The sequence below is a fragment of the Danio aesculapii genome, chromosome 7 (genome assembly GCF_903798145.1).
Source record: "Danio aesculapii chromosome 7, fDanAes4.1, whole genome shotgun sequence".
NCBI lineage: Eukaryota > Metazoa > Chordata > Actinopteri > Cypriniformes > Danionidae > Danio > Danio aesculapii.
This window is the reverse complement of record NC_079441.1, coordinates 11,557,605-11,575,380: the sequence shown is the minus strand read 5'-3', so window position 1 is coordinate 11,575,380 and position 17,776 is coordinate 11,557,605. Positions and strand designations below refer to the sequence as shown.

The window sequence follows — 17,776 nt, the reverse complement described above, 5'->3', positions numbered from 1 at the left end:
AAATCATGTCAATCAGCTGAATGTACCACAGGTGAACTCCAATTAAGCTGCTGAAACGTCTCAAGAATGATCAGTGGAAACAGAAATGACCCGAGCTTCAATTTAGAACTTCCCAGCAAAGGCTGGTGAATACTGAGTACATGTGATTTTTCAGGTTTTTTATTTTTAATAAATTTGCAACAATTTCAAAAAACTCTTTTCTTCACATTGTCATATGGGGTATTTGTGTGGAGAATTTTGAGGAAATAATGAATTTAATCCATTTTGCAATAAGGCTGTAACATAAAAATGTGGAAAAAGTGGAAGCGCTATCAATAACTTTCCGGATGCACTGTAAATATGGTTTTTGAGTATTATTAACCTTAAGATTAACACGTACAATGTGTAAGCTAGCTTAAACATAACTAGTTATAAAAGCCCATTTTGAGAAATTATTTGGTGAAATTTGATAAACGGCAATGATAAATTTTACTCAAAACACATAACTAACCAAATCCAGAGAAACCGAGAATTTTCAAGTGGTTCTTTGATTCTTTACATAGCTGGACATGCAATAAAGGTGTTTATAAATAAAAGTAGTGTTATTCTGCACTTTTAAAGGAATAGTTAACTCAAAATGGAAAATTGGGTCATTTACTCACCCGTTATGTGCCATAAATCTGTTCTTTCATAATCAGAGGTTTTCTTCTGTAGTACACAAAAGAAAATGAATTGGAAAATGCGGTCACACTTTATTTTGATGGTCTGAGTATTAGTAGACGGTCTGCTTAATATCTGCTGATACTGCTCCTTCAACAGACATTTAACTGACTATAAGAAACTTTGCAAGTGCATGTCAACTTACACTAACCCTAACCCCAACCTAACAGTCTACTTATAATCTAATGAGAATTAGTTGGCATGTAGATGCAATGTAAAACTTCAATTCAACAAATGGACCATCAAAATAAAGTGTGACCAAAAATGCTGTAAACCGGTAATCATTGACTTGGGCTACATTTATTTGCCTACTATGGAAGTCAATGGTTAAAGATTTTTACCATTCTTCAAAATATCTTCCGTAGTGCCCCTTCTAATCCCAAGGGTTTGAAAAACCACTAAAGGAGGGTAAATTGTGAGTCAATTTTCATTTTGGGGTAAAGTATTGCTTTAAGGTGAGGAAATAAACCAAAAACCTTACCATATTTTATATTAAATACTGTATTTTAATAATGATAATCACCATTTAAACAAATGGGATTTACAGAAAAAAAACTAAAAGAAATAAAAATCTGTATTTGCGAAAACAAATCACATAACTGTCATGAAAATAATGTCCTCTAGTAAAGAAATTACCCTCAATATTACATTTCCATTATGTAAAGCCTACTTCCTTTGCTTTTGGCTCAAAACGTTTGTGAGAGATTCACCCAAACTTCATGTGATCCAGTCACAACTACAGGTTTCTCCTCAGACGGATGAACAGATGAACAGTCTGTGCTTTTAAAGGTGTCATTTCTCCAGCGCTGTCGCCCATATTTCATCGGATGGAGGTTCAGGTATAATCCAGCCATTAGGAACTGACGTCCCATCCGGATGATCGACCGAGACCAGGAACTGATCCCACTCTCGCCTGTGAGGGGAAATGTGATAAAAACAGCCTTTGAGTTCAACGGATAAAATGACTTTTTTTTTCTCAAATAAACACAAAACAAAATACTCTGAAGAACGTTGGAAAAAAGCAGCCACTAGTTATGTTTCCATCCAAAGACGCGAATTCGATTTATGTGCAAAACTAGAATATCGCATAAAACATTTGCAAAATTAAAGCACCATTATTATCCAATGAGTCAAAGAGAATAAAATCAGCACTTTCTGATAAATTTGTGCCAAGTATCAAAGAAAAATGGAATATGCTGCAGTAAAAGAAGCCAACATAGGCCTTTTCTTATATAATAATTTACTTTCGCCCCCCACACTGTAAAAAACTGCTGAGTTCCGCACAATTCTTTTGTGTTAGTCCAACACGAATTTATTAGTTTTACTTAGTCGTTTAGGTGGATTGAACATAAAACAATTAAGTTGTCCTCAAAAAGCTTTTGTTGTGTTTCGACTCATTTTAAAGGCGTAGTTTAAGCAAACACACTCAAAAAAATAACTCATTGGATGAACTCAATTTCATTGAGGGCAGGATTTTCTTTTTTTGAATATTATATTTTTATTTTCTTATAACAACACAGAGCGATACAGAAAACAATAACGATTATAAAGACAAAACATAAGCAACGGGGGAGAAAAAAAAAAAAAAAAAAAAAAAGACAGAAAAAAAAGATTTTAAACCATTATTACACCAGTTCCTCCAATATTATACATGGGTCAACAATGTTGCACATTTATATCTAGGCCAGTGGGCGCAGGCAATATGGTGAGGGCAGGATTTTCATCCAATAAATTTGTTTAGCACCAATTAACAACAAAAAAAAACTATTAACACTATTAAATGCAATTGATTTGGTTCAACAAGATTTTATCAAATAAAAGTTTAAAATAAAATAAATAAAGTTTAAATACATTTGTACTTTGATTTAATTTAAACGCAAAGGTCTGAGAATATTATGTCTATTATGTGTGGTACATTTCAAAGTCTCTTATTTTTATTTAAAGCTTTATTTAAGAGCCATTTAAGCATATTTCATGAGGTACATATACCATTGATTGAGACTGATCTCAAAACTATTTTAGGACAGTTACTGCTCACTAATCAAAGCAACAAACTGCATTTTTACTAATTAAGCTGCCAACAGCCAAAGCATGGGCGCTTCTAAAGGGGGTAGTCTCAAAACTCAAAGCATTCCATGAAACTCTTCTAAATCTGCAAACTAAAGTGAAGAATAAACTCTTAACAAGTCTTTCAGCAAATCATGCTAAGAATTAAAACTGCCCTAACCAGGTAGGACCAACACAATTCCTTCATGTTGTCCCAACACAAAAAGCTTAAGTTAACTTAATGGTTTACCAATTTAAGTGGAGTGAACATGAAACAAATAAACTGTCCAAAGAAATTACATAAAGTGTGTTGTTTCAGCTCATTTTAAACAGGTAGTTTGAACAAGCAGCAGTGATCATTTTTTTGAGTGCTGCAAAAGACCTTTTCTGATAGCAGAAGATGAAACACAATGAACATGTGGTGGCTTTTGGAGGTGTGAGATGCTCTTTGAGAGTGCAGGCACTCGACAGTTCGGCAAGTAATATAACTGAACCACTTTGATGACAGACTTTGGCTGAGGGATACCAGAATGACCAAAACAACATTTCCGATGTTTTACAATGTGCTCGCTCCACTGGTTTGTCTATAATGCCATCCCACTGCATCTCTTTTTATCATCACATGATGATAAAGTGCACCACTTAGGGGGCTTCCACACAGGTTCTGCATCTTGTTTATATACACTATGAACAGCAGCTACGCTAATTATCTTCTTTATTCTCTATTTCCACCTGGGGATACTCTTCCCGAGGCCCTCAGACTATGCAGAGTCACTGATTCGATCCAAGACCAACGATGAGATGATCCCAAGGTTTCCATATCCTGGACCAGGCCGTATCCTGAGCAGCTACTGTGATGGTCATGGAAGAGTGGAGAACATGAGACTGATTCCTGTGACGCTCCAGAGACAGACGAGTCTTCGCTGAGGCCAGCTTCCAGCCTCCGTCACTGAGACTGCAGCTCTGCACAAGACGTTTGGCCAGAGGAGAAATTAAAATGGTCGCGCCCAACTGAGCCTGGTTTCTCTCAAGGTTTTTTTTCTTCACTTCCGCCATTAGTGAAGTTTTTTTTCCCTCTCCACTGTCGCCACTGGCTTGCATGATTCGGGATCTGTAGAGCTGCGCATCGTTGGATTTGCTCTTCAATATTTGGACTCTCAGTAGTGATTATTAAACCACACTGAACTGAGCTAAACTGAACTGAACTTAAACACTACAAACTGAATTACACTGTTCCTATTTACTATTTACTATGACCTTTTATGTGAAGCTGCTTTGACACAATCTACATTGTATAAGCGCTATACAAATAAAGGTGAATTGAATTGAATTGAATTGAATGATCTGTTAAAACAAAAACACATGATTTATTGATGCACATGCTGGAATTTATTTGGTAAATGAGTTTCCATTGCATTTAACGAGCATTTTTCTTATTTGTTTATCCTGCTCATGAGTTTTTTGTGTGCATTTTCTAAATATAGAAATAAAGAGCATTACAGTAATCCAGCCTAAAAGTCATAAAAACATGAACTAGCTTTCTGCATCTGAGATGGATAGCATACTTCGTAACTTAGCAATATTTCTCAGATGAAAGAAGGTTTTTGTGACATAGGAAATATGATTTTCAAAAGTTAAGTTGCGGTCAAATATAACGCTGAGTAGAGCTAATACTAACTTTCTATGCATCTAATTGGAGGTCGACTGGACTGACACGGTTCAAACTTACTGGAACTTATATGTTAAGCTGCTTTGACACAATCTACATTGTAAAAGCGCTATAGAAATAAAGATGAAGTAGACTGAATTGAACTTGTTTAAAAAACAAACAAACATGATTTTCTTGATGTGCATGCTGGAATTTCATTGGTAAATGAGTTTTCATTGCAGTTTACGAGCATTTTTCTTATTAAATAAAACGTTTATCCTACTCATTTGAGTTCTTTTATGTGCATTTTATAAATTTATGTGCATCTTGGTGTTTCCACTAAACCTTTTTATGAAATGCGATATTCAAAATTGCACATAAAAATTGGTGGATGGAAACAAAGCTGTTGATATCCAGAGAACAAAAAAATACTACGTATGTCATTGGGTGTTTTTTTCAAGCATTCTTCAGAATATCTTCCTTTGCGTTTAACACAAGAAAGAAACTCAAACAGGTTTGGAACAAGTGGAGGATGAGTAAATGACAGAATGTTTATTTTTGGGTGAACTGTCTCTTTAAGACATTTACTTTATTTTTAGAGATCTGAAAATAGACCTGATCTGAATGAGTGCAGGAAGGGAGCTCTCGGCCTGTGTGTAGTAATCCAAAAATGGTTGAAGAGGATGATCAGTCGGCAGTTCAGCTAAAAAAAGAAAGGAAAGAGAGAAGTTTACATGCATGCATGTACATATGAAGTAAATAATTGAACTGTATAAAATAAATAGTAATAGATGGCAACAGGAGGGATGTAAAAAACATTGCACACAAAGATCAACTGCAGACTTATTCTGTACTATTCCAGGATGTGCTGCAGTATATTTAGTAACTGTATACATACATCTTGAAATAGACCTTTGAATGGCTGTAGTGCCAAATTGTGGGTTTCTTGGGATAATAATCCTAATGAATGAGCTGGAAATGTAAATCTGGATGAGCTTTTCCCTTTTCCCATGTCCACTACCAGTGTAAAGTGTGTAATATATTTGAATGTTTTTAAAATTCTGTCAGAGATTTACAGATGGAAACTTTGTAGAGTACAATATTATGTTGCCGCATTCAAATAACCGTTTCAGAGCAAAAATCTTACATTCAAATTATGAAAAAAAAACGTAAAATGATGAAAAGATTTGCTTTCTAAAAAATATGCTGCTAGCTTTTTAATGTTATAGACAATAAACAAAGATTATATTTCAATGTTACAAATTAATGATACATTAAATAGGCAGATAACCTACATGATAACATATTTCTAACCATAAGGGGACCCCCTAGGGGATCAATAAGATAACATAATAAAAGCTCATTGTGGTGAAATATATATATATTTTATAGTAGGGTCGTGACGAGATGCTTACTCCACGAGATGAGACACAAGATTGGGTTCATGAGAACAAGATGAGCCAAGAAAAGATTTTTACTTTTATAAATATAAATATTTAAATATATATATATATATATAATCAATTCAAATCATTGGAAATGTTTTTTTTCTTCCTGGTTTTATTATTGAGACACGTCGTGTGCAAAATTGCTGCTACAGATTGTCTACATTTGCTGTGAGGAATCATTTCAGAACGTGGGGTAGTGAACGTGTCACGGGTGGATGACGTCAAACTCCGGTGGCATTTTCTTTTGTGTTTGGCGCGTCTTCATTATCGTTCAGCTGACGTTCAGACAGCTGAGATCTTACAGTGTGACATGGGAGCCATGTTCGTGCAGTCTGACATGCTACAATTGTTCAGGATTATTAAAAAAATTATAATAATATTAATAATAAATAAACAAAATAAAAAAACGCAGTGTGAACTGGCCTTAAGATAATTTTCAAATTTAAGTTGATTGAACATAAAACAATTAAGCTGTCCCCAAAAAAACTCAAGAATTGTGTTTATTCAGCTTATTTTAAATAAGCAGCAAACATATTTTTTCAGTGTTGGTAAGAGCTTAATTTTTAAACTTTAAAAGATGATTTTCTCAATAAACAGTATTTTTTAAAAGGCTTTTGATTCCAGATTTACCAAACAAATATTCGATACGTGTCTGTTGTCAGTGCTGTCAGGACTGTGTTTCTTCACCCTAAGATGCGTGTCTGTGTGTTTGTGTGTAAACTTCTCTGCTCTACTGACTATTCTAATAAACCATACATCAATGGAAAGCATAGTAAAACTTTCATTTGATGTATAAACCTTAATAAAAAAAGAGTCTTGTTTAGAAACATAACCTTATTTAACGTGAAATAAGAGACTTTTGATTTTGATTCCATGCATAAGTGCTTTTCTTATTGTCAAAACTAAAACATATGGAAAGGCTCAGATTTAAGAGGTCCAGTCCTACTGAAAAAAAAATTCTTTGCTACCTGGGAACACTTTCTCGAATATTTAGACCTGAAACGTGCTCAATGTAAATCCAGCATCCCTAATGAAAACTGACTGGCAGACTAGCTTTTAGGACTTTTTGATGACTGTGTACTCTGTAGCACTACATTACTGTGAGTATTTCCAACAGCTGAACCCACATGTATGGCATTATATTTACCTCTAAAATGTGTGTAGTGTGAGAATGATGTTTGTTTGTTCTGTTGTACTTTAAAAACCTTAAAATAAAATAATAATAATAACAACAACAATTAAAAAAACTGAAACGTATAAGAAAAAAGACCTCCGAACAGCATTGCGTAGAGCTCTCTCTTCTTCTGCAGGAGTTTGTCTCTCTCTCTCTTTAGTCGTCTGTCTCGGTCTCGTTTGCGCTCCTCCTCCTGCTCTCCCTCCAGCATGACTCTCAGAGCTTTCTCTTCAGTGTCGTACACGGCCGTTCGCTTGCGGATCAGGCTCCTCAAACGCTCCAGGTGGCCCTCAAACTTGTCGTCACTCTCTTTCCCCGGAAACAAGCCTGGCAAATAAATAAAATAAAATAACATTAGTGGTCATTAGGGTGAGAATGCAGGCAAGACACGGTTTGTTTATGCACCTCTCAAGTCTAATACAAACAATATGCAAAATGTACTTATACATATGTAAAATACAAATGTTGTTAAATGTTGGTTTCCCATTAAATGTCTCATAAATCTCGTCCTCTGCAGCACTTACACACACCAAACTTTACAGTTTTATTCATATCTATATTCAGAAGGTTTTAAGAGGTATTTGTTCATACATAATTTGCACATTTTTTATTTACTTAACTAAATAACTGTGAATTATAATAATGATTATAATTATTATTGTAATTGCTGGCTGTTTGCAGCTTCCTCTAAATTATGTTTTATAAACTATGAAATTGGCAGCTCGGTAACACAATCGCCTCACAGCAAGAAGGTCACTGGTTCGAGTCCCGGCTGGGTCAGTTGGCATTTCTGTGTGGAGTTTGCATGTTCTTCCTGTGTTGGCGTGGGTTTCCTCCTGGTGCTCCGGTTTCCCCAACAAGTCCAAAGACATGCGCTATAGGTGAATTGAATGAACTAAATTGTCTGTAGTGTATGTGTGTGAATGAGTGTGTATGGGTGTTTCCCGGTACTGGGTTGCAGCTGGAAAGGTATCCGATGTGTAAAACATATGCTGGATAAGTTGGCGGTTCATTCTGCTGTGGTGACTGATGAATAAAGAGACTAAGCTGATGGAAAATGAATGTCTGAATGAAAACAATGGCCTTTTTCTTCATTGAATTAACTTGTAGGGCTTAATTGCTCACCTTAAGACTTTAAAATCCACAAACAACATTTACAAACTCCTACGGAATATACTGGATTAACACAAGAAGAATCTGTGATATGTTTTACCTTTTCTTGCTGCAGCCTCTTTTCTGAGTTTTCTGAGTTTTTCCAGAGATTTGAGGATGTCCAGCATTCTCTTGGCATCGGATTGCTTTTTTCTGACCTCAGAGAGAACTGCATCAGCAGCCAGTTTCAACTCTTTCTCCTGAATGACAAACAATAGAGCGCTCAGCATAAATGAGTACACCCTATTTTGAAAATGAATATTATTGGATCCATTTCTCAGTAAATATAGGTCATTTATTTTGGTGCATTTGAACAAAACTGATTTATTACAGATCAGGGGCGTTGCAAGACATAAAGCTCTACTGGGGCACCAAAAAAAATAAAATAAATAATAATAATAAAAAAATAATAATAAAAAATAATATATATATATATATATATATATATATATATATATATATATATATATATATATATATATATATTTATTTATTTATTTATTTACTCATTTATTTATTTTTAAATAAATATTTATTATAAATAAAATACAATTATTATTCTAAATAATCTTAAATGTAACTGGAAAACAATGTTTAGACAAAACTGGAGTGATATGCTAAGATCATTTAAGAAATCTTTTGCATAAATAATAATTTCATTTGAATGAAATTCTACAGACAATTCAATAAAATAAAAAAGATGTTTTATAGAATTATCAGTTGTCTTAGACTTGACACATGGCAGAGAATTAGGTTCGTTAAGTCTTTACCTCTCTGACTCCTCATCCCTCCTTTTTGCTTCATACAAAAAAAATCAGGAGCCATGCTAGTAAGATCACCGTCATATTGTTTAAACTTTAGTTTTGTTGACTAGCTAAACAAAAAAGGCTGTTACGCCGGTTTTACAACGCATGAGCGACGCGTGACAAGTAAATAGCCTGCTTTTTTGGCGCGCATGTTAACTACTGGGACTTGCACCAGCAGAAGAGCAGCACGTGAGAGAGGCGCACACGCGGAGAGGCGCAATTTCTCTGCGCACACGCCACGCGGAGATGCGTCAGTTTGCTTTATTTCGAAATTCCCACTCTTAATAAATACACTTGCATATGAAGTAAATCACAACTCAATGCATTTACTGGGGCACTGGAGATTTTTACTGGGGCACGTGCCCCAGTAAATAGGGTCTAGCGACGCCCCTGTTACAGATATTATGTTATTATATTATATTATTATATTAGAATAATGTGTTAGTCACCGAACATCTTTAGAAATAAAAAGATAACGCATTTAAGGTCATTGCAAAAATAAATACATTTACTCACTAAATATTTTATTTCCTCTTTTTTAAATTTTTCTTGAATATTTTTCCCTAAAATATAAATTTGGGTGCACTAATTTTTGGACCACTGTAGCGGCTAATAATTTAAACTATAATAAAAAAAAATAATAACATAGAATAATACAAAATCATTAATTTATGATGATTTTTTGATAATTAACACAAAATAAAATGGCACATATGAAAGGGATTGTTCATCCCCCCCAAAAAAAATTCCTCACCATTTACTCACACTTATGTGGTTATAAACTTTATTGAATTTCTTTCTTCAGTTGAACACAAAACTAGATATTCTGCATTATGTTTAAAAAAGCAGACATTGACATCAACAGTAGAAACCAAAAATACAGTGGAAGTCAATGGCGGCTGCTTTCCAACAGTCTTTAAAATATCTTATTTGCTGTTCAACAGAAGAAAGAAACTCAAAAAGGTTTGAAACAAGTCGAAGATGGGCATATTTAACAGGATTTTCATCATTTTTAAATGAACTGTCCTTTCTAAGAAACAAATTTTTTTTTTTTTAAAGATTTATTTTTGGCTATTTTGCCTTTATTAGATAGGACAGTATTTAGACAGGAAGCGAAGTTGGAGAGAGAGAGAGAGAGGGGGGGTAGGGTAGGGAAATGTCGTCGAGCCGGGATTCGAACTCGCGACGCCCTGACGTATATGCACCATATGTCGACGCGCTAACCACTAGGCTATTGCGCTGACCTAAGAAACACATTTTGATGATACGACAATATAATGGACCATTTTCACAAGACTATTAGGACACATTTAATGATCACCAGCGTCTTAAATCCTTGAAAGTTTTTAATATTTAGATTTTTAATAAAACATATGAACATTTACGTGTATTTATGTATGTATTATATCATCTTTGCATTAAATTACAAAAAAACAATTACCGCTCGTGTGAGATGTTTCTAATGCAGTGTCTATGGGGCAGGACAGTAAATTTGACGTTGTTTTCTCATCTGGCTGCCGTTAGGTCTCACACAATTTTTTTCCTTTTTCTGAAAGTCTTGTGTAACCCTCGATACACAAATGTATTGTAAGCTGTTTATCAATGGACCAGATGCTCAAAAGTCTAAATTCCTCCAAAGAGAGAGAAGATACGACAACAGTGAAGGACTCGGACACAGAGGTAAGGTAAGAATAATAAAAGATTCCACAGAAATATATAATAAGAAATATAAAATAAGATCAATAAATAAAAAATTAAAAATAAAACAAGTTCTAAGTTTTTTTGTCTCACTTATCTAAAGACCTCAATCTTATTTACACTCTCTAATAACACTTCTCTTTCTTCACAGGGTTTTATGGCTGTATCACTAATAAGGTAAGTTAATATTATGGTATTTGTCTGTCTTACTAAGAGCTAATATTATATTTTGGTTACTTATTATAAAAATACTATAATACTAATATATTAATATTAATACTATTCTAAAGGTTTGTGAGTGTTAGTTAACAACATAATATTAAAATAGTTTTATCATTCAACATATTATCAAATTCTCCCTTCTTAAACCAATTAGCTTCTTTCAATAAAACACCATCGTGGAGTTTTCCTTTTATTATTTCAGCAAATGGGACTGTAAAAACATTATTCGTTGTACTTTCTTATTCACTGCGCTCTAAGTTTACCCAACTATGACGACTTCTGCTGCTGAGAAACCCGGAAATGTGAAAAGGGTCCATGGATGACAATAAAAAACATTGGTGGCAAAACAAAACATGTCGTGCCCCCTGCTGGTTAGAAACTGAAATAAGCCTTCAGTTTTGCTCACTCTGTTCTTTTCCTCCACTTCTTGAAAGCGTTTCATCTGCCATTTATCGATCTCCGCTTCTCGTTCGGCACGTCTGGCCTCCTGCTCCTGCTTCTCCTCCTTCTGCTCCATCTTCCTCCTCCTCATCCTCGCTCTTTTCTTGTTGACCTGCAGTGGAGATATGCTGATATTCAATATATATCGTGATAATAAACATTGATAATATTAATATTGTAGGTAGGGCAGCATGATATCGGAAAAAAATCTGACGTATGTTGTTTACTGCGATATACAGCTGATGTCAGAATTATTAGCCCTCCTAAATATTTTATTATATATTACTATATAATGGAGAGAAGATTTCTTAACATTTTACACATAATAGTTCTAATAATTAATTTCTAATCACTTTTATCTTTGCCATGATGACAGTAAATAATATCTGACCAGACATTTTTCAAGATACTAGTATTGAGCTTAAAGTGACATTTAAAGGCTTAACTAGGTTAATTAGGTTAACTAGGCAGGTTAGGGTAATTAGGAAAGTTATTGTATAATGATGGTTTGTTCTGTAGACTATTGAAAAAAAAAATAGCTAAAAGGGGCTAATAATTTTGACCTTAAAAGGGTTTTAAAGAAATTAAAAACTGCTTTTATGTAATGTAATGTATTTTTTATTTATTGCCATGTCAGCAACCAAGGCTATTTTCATGGCAAGAACATTTCAATATTAAAGAAACAATTAAGAACTACAAACAAATGAATACACAAGTTAAATAAGATGTTTAGTGTTAATGTATGATAAGAATTCTGAAATTTTTCTGGTGTCACTTTGCTAAAAATGTCCTTAAGAGAGTTCATTTCCTAAAAAAAAGTCTTCTAGAATCATTAAAAGCAGGACAGTCCAGTAAAATGTGTTTACAGTAAGGTGAGTTTTGCAGCACAGACATTGAGTGGGGTCTTCACCTTTGAGCAAAAAAACATGGGTTAATCTTGTGTGCCCAATACGACATCTGGTCAAAAATAACTTGATCAAATCTAGTCTTAAAATGTCTTAAAATTCTGTTTGAGATTTCAGGTTAAAACTGCTTTTATTCTAGTCAAAATAAAACAATTAAGATAAATATTATAATATAAAATTATTATAATTATTATTTAGTGGAGAGAAGATTTTTCCAACACATTTTTACACATAATAGTTTTAATAATAAATTTCTAATCACTTTTATCTTTGCCATGATGACAGTAAATAATATTTGACTAGACATTTTTCAAGATACTAGTATTCAGCTTAAAGTGACATTTAAAGGCTTAACTAGGTTAATTAGGTTAACTAGGCAGGTTAGGGTAATTAGGAAAGTTATTGTATAACGATGGTTTGTTCTGTAGACTATTGAAAAAAAAAATAGCTTAAAAGGGCTAATAATATTGACCTTGAAATGGTTTAAAAAAAATAAAAAACTGCTTTTATTCTAGCCGAAATAAAACAAATAAGATAAATATTATAATATAAAAAATTATAGGAAGTACTGTGAAAAACTCCTTGCTCTGTTAAACATCACTTGGGAAATATTTGAAAGGGCTATTAATTTTGACTTCAACTGTATATGAATATATGAACTGTATACGAACTGTGCATGAATGTCCTTTCACCAGATGATTTGAATAGCTGCATTAAGAAATATTTCATTAGTTCAGATAAACTGAGAAGATCAAGTCTGGGATGATCAAGTGCATCTGCATAAAATATAATAAATTATTATAAATACAACAAAGCAAAAATTAGAAATTAGATAAACAGTGCTTTACGGTAGGGCTGGGCGATTAATCCAAATCCATCTGTAATTGATTTAATTTTTCCAGGTCAATTTTTTCAATTACTTTCCCTACCATGTGTTGAGTCACGTGACCTCAATCTGTAAAGGCTGAACTTTACTTTTTATATTATGATTTATACTTATTATAATATGATATTATACTTCTGCCAAAGGCACATGTACAGTCCGGCGCAGATTTCGCATACCTGCGCACCTCTCAAAAAATTTACTTACACACGTCACAACGACGCGTAGCGCAAGCTTTGTGATTGGTTGGATTGGTAGCGGTGACAATGGGGGGTGGGTGGTTGGTGTTCAATAAATAATCATAGATAGTAGATAGTAGTGTGTGTTTACTTCAATTATTTTAAAATCAAGTAAGCACCCTTCATTCAAAAATCTCTCACCTGTAATATGAGAGCATATTTACTATACAAACATGTCAGTGAACTATGAAGGCAAATACACAGAATAAATAAATAAAATATTAGTTTATTAATCATAATCGAGTTAAAATGTTCAATTAACTGAGAGTTTGATATTAGGCCAAATCGCCCAGCCCTACTTTATGATTTTCTGGGGAGTCTAACAGTATTCAAGTGTAGAAATTGAACAATAAAACATAAAATAGCATGTTTATCATTGAATAAATATCTAAAAAATAATAATATCTTTATCATTTAATCTTTAATAATCTAATCCTGGCATGTGAATATTGCGAATACACACATTGCAATATCGATGCTAAAACGATATATAGTTCAGCACCTAATCATGAGCACTTCAAAATACTGTGAATAATTATTTATTATTACATTTTTAAGGGTGCCTTTTTAAGATTATTCAGATTGTGGTACTGATGTTGCATTGGTTATTGGCATTACAACAACAAATGCTTGAAGACCAAACTTTTTTATGTGTTAATCTGGCCTACAACACTGAAAATTTGGTTACTATTTATTTATTTATTTATTTATTTATTTATTTATATGCATTTTGTTCGTTAACTCCATACAGTAAGGTTTCATTTCTTAACATCATTTAATTTAACTAAAGTCAATGTAAAGACAGCTACAAAAGCATTTATTAATCTAATGTAATTTTTTTTAGTTAATGTCTAATTAATGCATTAAAACCAAAACGTTTGTTATTGGTTTATTAAATAGTTAACAACATCTAAGAAAATTCAGTTGTATTTCTTTAAATTGACTCTAACATCATATGATTATTTCTCACTGTTGATTTCAATTGATTAACTGGCGTATACTAATGCCACTATTGCAAAATGTCACTTATTGTACTTCATCATACTTTATTGACTCTCAACATTTATATACAATAAAGCAATACACAAAGAATTTTTTGGCTATGAAACCTGTTAAAGTAACTTTTTTTGAAGCGTTGATTAATACCGTGTACCCTGACAAAAGCACCAGCAATTAATTGCAACAAGAAAACGAGACTACTGTAAAATGATACTTAAACTCTTCCTACTTTTGCAGCTGAATTTGTTTAAAGCATTTAAGTATTCTAAATGTGTATACAATAAAGCACTACTCAAAAGTATCTTTTGGCTACCTGTCAAAGTAACTTTTTGGAAGCGTTGATACCGTGATAATACCGTGTACCACGACAAAAGCACCAGCAATTAATCGCAACATTAAAATTTAACTATTGCAAAATGTTACGTATTGTACTTCATTATACTTTTGCAGCTGAATTTGTTCAAAGCCTTTATTTATTCGAAATGTGTATACAATAAAGCACTACTCAAAAGTATCTTTTGGCTATTATACCTGTTAAAGTAACATTTTTGCAGTGTTGATCAATACCGTGACAATACCGTATACCGTGACAAAAGTATAAGCAATTAAATCGCAACAAGGAAATAAGACTTCTGTAAAACGTTACGTATTGTACTTCATACATTCACAGTTGAATTTGTTTAAAGCATTTATTTATTCTAAACATGTATAAACAATAAAGCAATACACAAAGTATTTTGTTTAGTCACTATACCTCTTAATGTAACTTTTTGTAGCGTTGTATCAATACCGCGATAATACTGTATACCGTGAGCAATTAATCACAACAATTAAAGAGACTATTGTAAAATGTTACTTATACTCCTCATATTTTTTGCAGTTGAATATCGCTATTATACCTGTTAACCTCCTAGGACTTGAGTGTCCACATACATGGACAGCACATTTTAGCTCTTAAGTGGCTATTTAAAATACTTTGAATGTTTTATATTTTGTTACAGACATATGGTGCCATCCTGCAACTGTTTTGCAGCATATGAAATGTCCCAAACACTATTTTTAACTGTCCAAAATGGGGAAAAATGTTGTTTTTACTCTTTGATAGTCAAAGCAAGTTCAAAAAATGTATATGTTATGTATGCATTAAAAAAACATCCAGGAAAAGGTGTTTTATGTAGATTCGGACCAAGTCCACATATATGGACATCATTTTTCTCTAAAAACGTACACCGTATTAAAAGATGATACTTAGATTTTTATTCTAATTAGGCTCCAATAAGCCCAATAAGCAAAGAGAAATAAAAAATGCATGTAAAAAAACACCTTGGGCCTTAAAAGGTTAAGTAACGTTTAGCAACGTTGATCAATACCGCGATAACATCGTATACCGCGATAAAAGTGCAAGCACTAAATCGCGACAATAAAATGTGTTCTGATCATCATTAACCTAACCTGTTGTAATTTTCTCTGGACGCTGCTGATACAGTCGGGCTCCTTCAAATCTTTCAGTCTCTTCTGTATGTTATTCTTCATTTCTGTCGCTTTTAAGAGCGTTTCCGTCCAAACATCTTCGTTCTCCAGATTATCCTTCAGCCTCTGACGGAACAGATTTAAATCCGCCAGCATCTGAACAGTGCCGTACAGCTTCTCTCTGAACTCAGAGATGGATGGTTTGTATTTAATTTGCTTTGTTTTATTGTATTTATTATAATTGTTTCTAGTCCGTAGGAAACGCTGAATCCACTGCTCGTCTCGGAGTCTTTGCTTTGCTTCTTCATCTGACACGGTTACTGAGGGACTTTTATTTTGGCTGTTTTGGGGCTCGTTGGTATATCTGCTAGTAAATGTGTAATTCTGTTGGTTTGAAGTGTGTATATAAGCTGAATTATCCGGTCTGCTGTAAGGTTGATATGATGGAGGGGCTGAATTTGGATATTGTGGATGATTTGGAGGGTTTATATTAACGTTACTCCATTGGTTCTGCGTCCAGGACGGAGGAGGGTTTTCATGGTTTTGAGGAGGTTCAAACGTCCCCGGTGGTGGTCTGCTGGGGTCGAATTGTGGAAACGGAGGCCAGTTGTGCTGTGTTGCCGGTGGAGGGTGATGATAAATGTCCCACGAGTGTCCCGCTTGCGGTGGAGGATGATGAGGCGGTGGTCCTGAATAAACAGCGCCATCTAAACCCGCGGGATCAGTGAATGAAGGTGGCGGAGCCCTCATATAACCGAACTGATGAGAATTATCCATTATATTAAGCCGAAATCAACTTAAATTTAGCCTTCAAGAGCGCTGCTGTAAGGTTCGTTTAGTGAACATCGTTAAACAGGAAGTCGTGAAGGACGCCTTCAAAATAAAGTCCCCACCGCTTCAAAGTAAAAGCCCCTAAACGATCTTAAAGGGACAGGGAAAAAGAAAAAAAAAACAGCAAAACATTTATTAAGCATTTTCTTTACACCTTTTAAACATTTTTAAAAATGTGTTTAGTTGACTTTCTTCTGTCGAACACAAAATATGATATTTTAAAGAAAGCTAAAAACCTGTAGTATTGACTTCTGTAGTATTAGTTTTTCCTTTATGGCTGTCTATAGTTACAGGTTTTCAGCATTCTTCAAAATATCTTATTTTTTCTTACTTCAATTTATCTTAAATAGTTTTTAAAGCTTTCGGCAAAATATTCAGGATGGCCAGAGCCATCTAAACCTTCAGTGAATGAAGGAAGTGGAGTGCTCATATAACTGAATTGATGAAAATTATCCATTATTTTAAGCTGAAATCAACTTCAAAGAGCACTGCGGTGAGGTTAGTTTGGAAAACATCCTTAAATAGAAAGTTGTTGGGAAGTTTTGAGATTCCGTTAAAATAAAGCTCCTGCCGTTTTAAATTAAAAGCCCCTTAACGTCATGGTGGCGCAGTGGATAGCAAGAAGGTCACTGGTTCGAGCCCCTGCTGGGTCACTTAGCATTGCTGTGTGGAGTTTGCATGTTCTCCCCATGTTGCCCTGGGTTTTTTCCAGGTGCTCTGGTTTCCTCCACAGTCCAAAGACATGCGCTACAGGTGAATTGAATAAGCTAAATTGTCTGTAGTGAATGAGTGTGTATGGGTGTTTCCCGGTGATAGGTTGCAGCTGGAAGGATATCCGCTGCGTAAAACATATGCTGGATAAGTTGGCGGTTCATTCCACTATGGCGACCCCGGATTAATAAAGGGGTTAAGCCGAAAACAAAATGAATGGATGTTTAAAATGCTTATTTATTCTCTCAAATGGCTGTAAACCACTGAGTCGAACACAAAATAAGGTTAAAGGTTTCTTCAAAATATCTTACTTTGTGTTCGACAGATGAAAGAAATCTCTTCTTTTCTTTACTATCAACCTCTTCTGTATTTAACAGATAAATGAAACTCATAAAAATTCAAGT

At 34.0% G+C, this 17,776-nt stretch overlaps 1 protein-coding gene across 1 annotated transcript; it reads right to left on the bottom strand.

Annotated features, from left to right (window-relative positions):
* Positions 1-1,251: 1,251 nt before the first annotated feature.
* On the bottom strand, positions 1,252-16,689 carry pdcd7 (programmed cell death 7). The gene is made up of 6 exons (XM_056462703.1): positions 15,813-16,689; positions 11,300-11,446; positions 8,229-8,367; positions 7,112-7,342; positions 5,009-5,096; positions 1,252-1,612 (listed from the first exon to the last, which is right to left on the bottom strand). Exons 1-6 carry the CDS (start codon positions 16,605-16,607, stop codon positions 1,492-1,494), a joined length of 1,521 nt encoding a protein of 506 aa, XP_056318678.1. The 5' UTR covers positions 16,608-16,689; the 3' UTR covers positions 1,252-1,491.
* Between the last annotated feature and the right edge of the window lie 1,087 nt (positions 16,690-17,776).